This window comes from Megalobrama amblycephala, linkage group LG3 (assembly GCF_018812025.1).
Source record: "Megalobrama amblycephala isolate DHTTF-2021 linkage group LG3, ASM1881202v1, whole genome shotgun sequence".
In the NCBI taxonomy this organism is placed as follows: Eukaryota; Metazoa; Chordata; class Actinopteri; order Cypriniformes; family Xenocyprididae; genus Megalobrama; species Megalobrama amblycephala.
Window position 1 is genome coordinate 32,342,533 of NC_063046.1, and position 9,603 is coordinate 32,352,135.

The 9,603-nt window shown below is 36.2% G+C and overlaps 1 protein-coding gene across 1 annotated transcript in view; it reads left to right on the plus strand.

Moving 5' to 3' along the window:
• Positions 1-9,603, plus strand: part of rbpms2b (RNA binding protein, mRNA processing factor 2b) — a 32,713-nt gene that overhangs the window by 19,529 nt on the left and 3,581 nt on the right. Inside the window, exons 2-7 of the mRNA XM_048185208.1 lie at positions 4,264-4,792; positions 6,313-6,390; positions 6,792-6,830; positions 6,994-7,056; positions 7,589-7,739; positions 8,170-8,321. Of these exons, the coding sequence (XP_048041165.1) occupies positions 4,739-4,792; positions 6,313-6,390; positions 6,792-6,830; positions 6,994-7,056; positions 7,589-7,739; positions 8,170-8,321 (537 nt within the window). The 5' untranslated portion in view covers positions 4,264-4,738. The remainder of the gene's footprint in view (positions 1-4,263; positions 4,793-6,312; positions 6,391-6,791; positions 6,831-6,993; positions 7,057-7,588; positions 7,740-8,169; positions 8,322-9,603) is intronic.

Below are 9,603 nucleotides of genomic sequence, written 5' to 3' on the forward strand. Positions count from 1 at the left end.
TGTATTTATTTATATTTTTATATAATTTATATTATATATAAATAAAAATATTTTGTACATAAATAACATATTTCTCTTAAATATATACATTAATTTGTATGTATTTATATATACATAATAATTACACACAGTACACCCACATATATTATGCAAACTCAAACTTTTATTTTGTATACGATTAATCGCGATTAAAGGTGCCCTAGAATCAGAATTTGAATTTACCTCGGCATAGTTGAATAACTAGAGTTCAGTACATGGAAAAGACATACATTGAGTTTCAAACCCCATTGTTTCCTCCTTCTTATGTAAATCTCATTTGTTTAAAAGACTTCCGGAAAACACTCGGATCTCAACATAACACCGACTGTTACGTAACAGTCTGGATCATTAATATGTATGACCCCAATATTTGCATAATGCCAGCCCATTCGACGCATTAGACAAGGAAAGGCAGTATTAACGTCTGGATCTGTGCACAGACAAGGTAAGCAAGCAAGAACAACAGCGAAAATGGCTGATGGAGCAATAATAACTGACATGATCCATGATATCATGATATTTTTAGTGATATTTGTAAATTGTCTTTCTAAATGTTTCATATTAGCATGTTGCTAATGTACTGTTAAATGAGGTTAAAGTTACCATCGTTTCTTACTGTATTCACAGAGACAAGAGTCGTTGCTATTTTCATTTTTAAACACGTGCAGTCTGTATAATTCATAAACACAACTTCATTCTTTATAAATCTCTCCAACAGTGTGTAATGTTAGCTTTAGCCACAGAGCCTCAAACTCACACAGAATCAAACGTAACCATCTAAATAAATACTTTACTCACATAATTCGAAGCATGCATACAGCATGCATGACGAACATCTTGTAAAGATCCATTTGAGGGTTATATTAGCTGTGTGAACTTTGTTTATGCGATGTATATATAGTCGAGAGCTCGTGGGGCAGAGGGAGCGCATCTCTTAAAGGGGACGTGCTGAAAAAATCAGTGCATAGTTAATGATGCCCCAAAATAGGCAGTTAAAAAAATTAATTTAAAAAAATCTATGGGGTATTTTGAGCTGAAACTTCACAGACACATTCAGGGGACACCTAGGACTTATATTACATCTTGTAAAAAAACAATCTAGAATCTCAAATTGAATCTCAATCTCAATATCTCAAAACTGCTCTGAATGCAGATAGAACCTCATAATGCCAAGACTTTGTAAGCTTCAATATGAGGAAATACCACCTAATGTGGTTGTACATATGACCTAAAACATCACTAAATATTGTATAAATTAAAATAACACAAATATTGTCAAGTCTCAGCACAGCAAACTTCCAAAAACACTTATGGAGAACTGGTCAGAGTGTTGTTCTTGTGCATTTTGTCTCAAATTTTCCTTGATATATTTAATATGAATAATAAATGTAATAATTCAATAATTTTATTAGTGTTATTAAAGATGATCATTCTGTCTTGATTCGTTTTTCACACCGGACAGCTTTAGTTCATTCTAATTGTTCAAATTTGTATGAACACACAGTAGCTCACATTTGTTTCTCTCAGTATGAGCTAAGCCCAATTATTTGAGGTCGAGTACTGAAGAGCCTCATTGGGAGTTTGTTGTAATTTGTCCTGTTTGGCAGCCAGTCTAGGCACAAGGAATAGGGCCAAATTTTGATGTTCCCATCCAGTTTCTAGAGTATTTACTATTTCAGGTCTTGGTTTTTACATTATACATAATCTTTATTGGACGTTCCTTTTTTAACAAACAGCCATGTCGGACAACAGTTTGGCTGGGATTGTATTTCCTAAATGCATGGAATGTTTATGTAAGACAGCGTCAAACTCTAGAGTTCCAGGGTATCAGAACTTAATTTGTCTCTCTGGGAACGTGTTGCCCTTTGTTTTAACAGCATAACCTTTCATGTGCATTTTCCAAATTTAAACAGGAAACATGGGATCACTTCTGAAAATATGAGGGAGGACCTATTTTTTTACAGTCTATGGGGAGGACATAAAATAAATAGCTCTTGAATCAAGAAGATATAGTAACATTTTAGCTTACATGTGAACAAATGCAAAAAAAAAAAAAAGTACTATTTTAAATATATTGGGATTGCTTGGACAAAAACAATAGTTATCATTTGTGGGTATTTTCATAGAGTTGTTTTTTTGTTTTGTTTTTTTAATATAAGAAAAGACAGATAGAGGAAATGACAGATTAACAGGAGAGTTTTTGTCAGCTCTGTTTTGGCAGGTCAAGAGAATACAGATCCAAGAGAAAGTTATAGGGCATACTAATATCCTTCGGTCATAAGGTCTCATTGCTTTAAGCAAAAGAGACCATCGAGAAGTAAACAGGAAAGGACTGTATTGATGCAAGCAGTTCTTACCATAGTTCTGTTTGTGTTTGTTTTATCCAGTTCTGCATCAACAATTATTCCAGAAATTCTACGCCAATGGTTTGTTTTTATAGTGACAAAAATGTCCCTGACCATGTGGCAATGAACTGTGGTGACTTTGTGTTTTAGGTGTTTGTGTGTCATCAGCCATAAAATGACCGAGTAGGAAGGTGTCCTGAGACTGAGAACTGTCTGAATCCCAGTTGAGCATCAACAAGCTGATGTTCAATGAGGAGACACGTCATTGTGGGAGTGAATATTGTCGGTGTGGGAATATTTCCGCCTGAAGATGGAGAAATCCCTTTACATTGATGCAGTCCTGCTGACTAAATTGAAAAAAAGGCAAATTATTTGGATGCATCACTCACTCTGCAATCACAACATGAATAAAAATCTAAAAAACTCTCAATAAAGTCATCAATTATGCACAACTAAAGTGATTAAGCCTTTCCAAAAGCAGATTTGTTTTCCTCAATCAGGCTTGAACGTCTCTTCTGAGCTGAAAGAAGCAGAGCTGGAGTAAATGGTGGATACGCAGTGAGGCACAGAGGACACGGGGAACACAAGCTAAGTGCTGTGGAGCTCTGTGACGCTGATGCGATGGGACGGGGCCAGTGAGGCGTGAGGAGGAGGAGTGTGGATTGAGGTGGCTTTTGGGACAATGGGCCTGCTCTTCTCCAATAAAACATGAAGGCCTCATCACAGCATTCTGGCTCCACTGTACAGGCTTTGTGTTCGGGACTTCACCACTAACAAGCAGATGACACGAAACGGGATGTCGAATTTGCCAGGATTAGCTACCTGTCAATTTATGCTGCTATTTGATAAATGATCAGCAATGAAGGAAAAGCATTGCTTTGAATGTCACTTTGCAGTGCAATGTGTTAGACAAATGCCAGCACCCTCCTGACTGTGGCATGTCTGCACTCAGCCAATCTGTACACTTGTCATTCTTTAAGAGCCTGGCACTGATATGTCTATCAGTCTGTCTAATGTATAATCATCTTTGGCTCTGTGTACCTCTGTGCTCTGTTTGACTTATTTTTAAACCCCTGAGAACAAGACAAGAGGCGTAGGTTACTATTAGAATGAGTGTTAATGGAAATACTGACATCAGGGTGGTCAGCCTTTCATTTGATGTTGTTGGTAAATGTTTCTTATATGAACTCCAAACTATTTATTAGTACATTAAAGCTTTAAACACATCCAGTTTGGAGCTTTTAACCGAATTAAGGCCTCAAACAAACTGCAACTCTGTGTATAAACATCTGTAAGATTTATAAATAGTTCATAGTTCCCTTATGTACAATGGAATTAGAGAGGCCTGGCAAGAAAGAATTTGTCTATATTTAGACAGATTGTACAAAACAACACTACAGTAGGTCAATCAGAAGGGGGGGAAAAGACATGTTCTCAACTCTCACCGCACCCCGCCGGCTTCACCAAGCTCCTGTACTTTGATTGTGTGACTACACAATGTCAGGAAACGGGACACAAGACCAGTTTAAAGTCTAACAAAATGTATGAGCTTTACAGTACAGGCCCATTTCTAATAGACGGTTCACTGTATTGTGTGTGTCGCACAGTGTTTAAAGGGAAAAGTCAAGTAGCTTTCCTTTTAAACAGATGTTCCCATAATTAAGTGCACTCAAATGTCAGGGTTATTTTTAGAATAGCTCAGTTTTTCAACAAACAAATAGTGGATGTATTGGCTACACTCCGTCCCTTTCACTGCTGCCCCATATATAAAGAAACTTAAAAGTTAGTTTGACAAAGTTTTTATATCTCTTGGGTAAACGAATTAATATGCCATTTCTCTCTTTTATTTTTCTTACTCTCCTCCCTCCTCCTGATACAGCTGATATGAGATGTCTCCAATAATACAAGGAGCGTTTCCAATTGGTCCGTACTTTCCCATGAAGGCGATGATTCACTAATGGGGGGGTTGGCTTATCCACCAGCTGCAACGCCACTCTCGAGCCTGCCCCATCTCACTTGATGACCTAATTGGCGAGCAGGTCAACTATGGAACAGGTTTTACCCATGAGCTCTGCTTTCTTTGAAATTTAACATTTAAAACGAGGTAAATGTGAGGTGGCACCGCCATTTCTCTTTTTTTTCTCTTCCCCACACCACGCACTGCACTTCTTTTCACCGAGTCACCTTCGCGTCTTCAGTTCACCTGCCACTTTTGACACGACCTCGGTGTTCCCGCACAAGTTCTGCTGAATCCCGCACGGATCGCCATCAGGATCCAGTCGCACTGTAGGACGCGGAAAAAAAAACCCTAAACTTCTGCCAGTCCTTCTGGGTGTCTCAAGTTTACGCACAAGATGAGTATCAAGTCTGACTCCGAGCCAAACAACAATGTCTCTATTGAAGAAGAGGTGAGAGTTCTGCGTGATTGAGGTGTTGTGAGGGGTAAATCTTTTTGTCCATGTAAATTTTGTTTAAAACTTTGGAAGTGTTTACGGGAGCCTTGGCGAATCTCCACGAAGTTTTTGTTGTGAGGCTAAAGGAAGGAAATAATCACTCCAAGAGAATTAAATGACGGTGGTCTTCATATTCAAAATGAAAGTAATGTAAATTAATGGCCACCTAATTTTTCTTGACTGATTAATTTTTTTTTTTTTTTTTTTAATAGAGCGCTGTTGTGTTTCCCTTACGCATTTTTTTGGGGGAGTTAAATTGCTTTTTTTTTTTTTTTTTTTTTTTTTTTTTTTCCTCCCTTTTTGGCAAAATTCCTAATATAATATACGTGTGCTTGTTCAATTCCTTGTCTGCAAGCTCAATCTAATGATTTAGTTTTTTTTTTTTTTTTTTAAATAATGTACACGGGCGCAAATGACTGAATTGTTTGAAATTGGCTTCAGCGTCACTGAATGATTGGTTTAATAATCTGGAGTAATTATAATGCAGTGGAACCGTACTTATTTAGCCGTTTCATCATAAATTACACTTAAAATGGCACAGTTCATGGTAACTGAAGTATATCAGTTTTTTTTGTTTTCTCTTTTTATAAATTTAAATGGACACTGTTGATCATGCATGCAGGCCTTTTTGATCCATTTATGAATGCCATCTGTGCATTGGCAAAGACAACACAAACATAACACACAACTTAAAAAAAAAAAAAATACCACTTTGCATTGTGGATTCTGGATATGTTGGTTAATAATAAAATACTTGTAGAGAAAAATCTTGCACCACTTGTAGCTGTTAGAATAAAACTAAATTTACCTTAAACATGAAGTGTGTGTATATATATATATATATATATATATATATATATATATATAATTATTTATTTATTTCACACTTGCACACTTTAATGACATGATCATTAGAATATAAATGCATCGTATTAAAAAGCATAGCATTAAAGTATAGAGAAAATTTAGTTATGGGGCTGTGGTTGAGGGCCGAGGAATAGTGTTGCGCTGTTGGGGTTGTTGCTGTGGGTCAGAGGAAGGAAGTGCTGTCATGCTGTGCAATGTTGTCCATTGCTGTTCCACTGGCAGTCAATTGTGGCTTTGAACCTCCCACCAAGTCAAAGCGTGTGGATGCACATTTGTTTATTTCTATAGCCATTTGTTTGAATGTGGTGATACAAACGCTTTTGTCTTGGGAAACTTTGTACTGTAAACTGCTGCATTTTGAATGTCAAGCTGCCAGGCTTTTAGTGAACACTTTCATAGGAGTATTTCCACTGTGCCACAACACAATTCCTGTCTTTTTGTATTTGTGTTCAGCTGATTGCAAACCATGAGCATTTATTTATTTTAATTGAATTCATGCTGACTTTGTGGTGTTAACTAGTCTTTTTTTTTTTTTTTTTTTTTTTTTTTTTTTTCTCACATATTTAAAAAATATACTAGGCATTTGACTGACTTCTTGTATTTTACAGGTACGAACTCTATTTGTCAGTGGTCTGCCAACAGATATCAAACCTCGTGAGCTCTATCTGCTGTTTCGACCATTTAAGGTAATTTTAAGGATGTTTTAAATTTAAATCTCATTGACTGTTTAGCCCAAACTCTCTTACCTCCATTGGGTATTAGCTCTTAATTAAATATCTTTATTATGCTTAGCCAAGCCACAGTTAGAAATAAAAAAATATATATATATTTTAGAATTTAAGATGCTCATTAAAATAATTAACTGGAATGGAATTATCATGTTTATAAATTGCTGCTAAACGGTATCTCAATTCTAATACCCAGATCTTCAGCTCTAGTCACTCAGGTTAGCAGTGCAGTAAAGTGCATCCTCTGTAAATGTCTCTATCTGATAGTGTTGGCCTCTTATGGGGAGTGCAGCAGGAATTTCTTCCTTTTCAAGCATGTGACTACATTGCTGCTAATTGGATTTTCTTTTCCTTTTCAGGGTTATGAGGGTTCACTTATCAAGTTAACATCAAAGCAGGTGAGACATTGTTGGATATTACAGCTGACCAGGTTTGCAGTATATTAAAACATGTATGTTTGCTTTTTATTATTTATTTTTTTTAAAACATTTAAAATTTGTACTTTTTTTGATAAGTGACATTGTTCTTTTGGTCATTAATTGTTCTTTCTTTCTTTTCCAGCCTGTTGGGTTTGTAACGTTTGATAGCCGTTCCGGCGCTGAAGCAGCAAAAAATGCATTAAACGTAAGAAACCAGCCATCTGTAAGCAATGGCTTGAATTATTGAAAATCTGTTGGATGAAGCCCAGCTAGGTTCATATTTGATGTGTTGTCTACTGTATACATTAAGAATGTACCTTTTGTACTTGCAGTTTCTAGCACAAATGGCCATAGCTTACCTCCATTTGACGTTATCTCATAAAACATTAAATTAACTGGCGTGTTTTTCAATCCATGGTGTCCCATATTCTTTTTATAAGTTTGTTTCAGCACAAAGAAGTGCAAAATGTTTATTTCAAGAAGTCCAAGTATTACGGAGTATCATGTTTTGGAAGAAGCCGCTCTACAGTAGACTACTGATAATGTTTTCCTCTTGTCTTTAGTGTGTAGTATGTGTCCACCTGTTTAGGTAACCACTAGCTTTGCTGTTCAGTCACTAGTAGAATCGTTCACCTGCATGTGGGCACCAGCTTAAGACACGCTGCACATTTTTACCAGGGTCTGGCAGGCACAACCCATCCCCATTACTCTATCCCCTCCCCCCCTTGTGTCTCCAGGGGGTTCGATTTGACCCTGAAAACCCGCAGACCCTCCGGTTAGAGTTTGCTAAGGCCAACACGAAGATGGCAAAGAGTAAGCTGATGGGCACTCCAAATCCCACAAATATCCACCCAGCTCTAGGAGCACACTTCATAGCACGGGACCCATGTAAGTTTATGGCACACATGGTAGTTCGCACACTGCAGAAACAAACAGGCAGACACTCTATAGCTACACATCTAGAGTAGATCTTAGGAAAACGCAAGGAGAAACTAATCCACCTCCACATGCATGTGTCATTAGCAAATGGCCATTTCTGTTCTCTTATTTCTATTACACTCAAGTTCAGCATTAGCACTTCACATCTCATTCAACCTCTCTTCTGTTCCAAGCCAAGTCACAGAAATTACCAGAGATCACACAGGTACCTATACTCAGTTCCTGCCTCTGCTGTTTGCCAAATATTAAGTCTGTTGGAATGTGAGGGCCTCTGACTTCAAGAATTTGTCAAACACTTTATTTTATTCGAAGTGGTGATTTCAGTCTGACATGCTGAGCTGGCTCTGAGTCTGAAGTGATGTTTGCTATGCCTCCTCAGATGACTTGACAGGGGCTACGTTGATCCCAGCATCTCCAGAGGCCTGGTCTCCTTACCCACTCTATACCCCGGAGCTCAGCCCTGGCCTGCCCCACACGGCTTTCACCTACCCGGCTGCAGCCGCTGCCGCAGCAGCTGCACTTCATGCTCAGGTGAGGCCATCTTTTCCTCTTCTTCCCTTTTTCTTTTCTCTTTTCCTCATTTCATTTTTTTGTCTTTCTTTCTATTCTACTTTGTCTTTTCTTTTTTGTCTTTTTTCTTATTCAAAAATTGCTGTATGGCTAGTAAGTGTTGGATGTTATTCATTGCTAATTAAATTACTGTAATTACTTTTCCCTAAGGCATTACTCTAAATTCTGTAATTTACAGTTACTTCTGATGTAATTGTATTAAATACTGTATAGACTATAGAACAACTATATATGAAGCAGTAGTGGATTTAACATCAGTTTAATGTCTAATGTTGTTTTTTTTTTTTTTTTTAATTTTTTTTTTATTTAAATATTTTGGTTGGTTTAAGAATAACTTATGCAATTTTGTTATTTGAAAATTTAAGTTTCAAGTCTATCCTTGTATTGTTCAAATGGACAAGGATATGAAATTTAGAAAGCAATTTAATAAGTAATACAGTAATTAGTACAGTAATCTAATTACACTTTTGAAGATATAATTACTTATAGTGAAAAATGAGTAAGTTACCCAACACTGCTAGTAACAAATTAAATCCTACTTTGTCATCCTGTCAGAATTGAAGGATATTTTTTTTCCAGAAGGCATACATAGTAACACATTAAGTACAAATACATCAACAAGTGTTGCTTTGAAATTTGCTCTTCCATTAGTCACATAATTTTATAAAATGTAACTTGGTTTTATACTACAGTAAATATGCTTTTGTTAGGTGATCTCTTAATGCACACATATAAACATTATTAGAAATGTGGTTCTTTCTGGGAAAAGGGACTTATTAGGGAAACTATTTAAATAATTTGAACCATTGAAGTCTTGAAACATTGCTTATGCTTCCCATTTGACAACCTCCTCCTGAATATACAGGTGCTGGTCATATAATTAGAATATCATGAATATCATTTTTTTTTTTTTTTTTTTTTTTTTTTTTTTTTTTAATTGTAAATTATTTTTAAAAATGAAACTTTCATTTATACTAGATTCCCTACATGTAAAGTAAAACATTTCAAAAGTGTTTTTTTTTTTTTTTTTTTTTTTTTTTTTTTTTTGGTTGATTAGAGCGTACAGCTCATGAAAGTCCAAAATCCAGTATCTCAAAATATTAGAATACTTACATTTGAGTTACATTTGAGATTACCATCCCTACAGTATAAATTCCTATCTCTTGTTCTTTGAAACCACACTAATGGGGAAGACTACTGACTTGGCAATGGTCCAGGAGACAATCATCCTCCACAAAGAGAA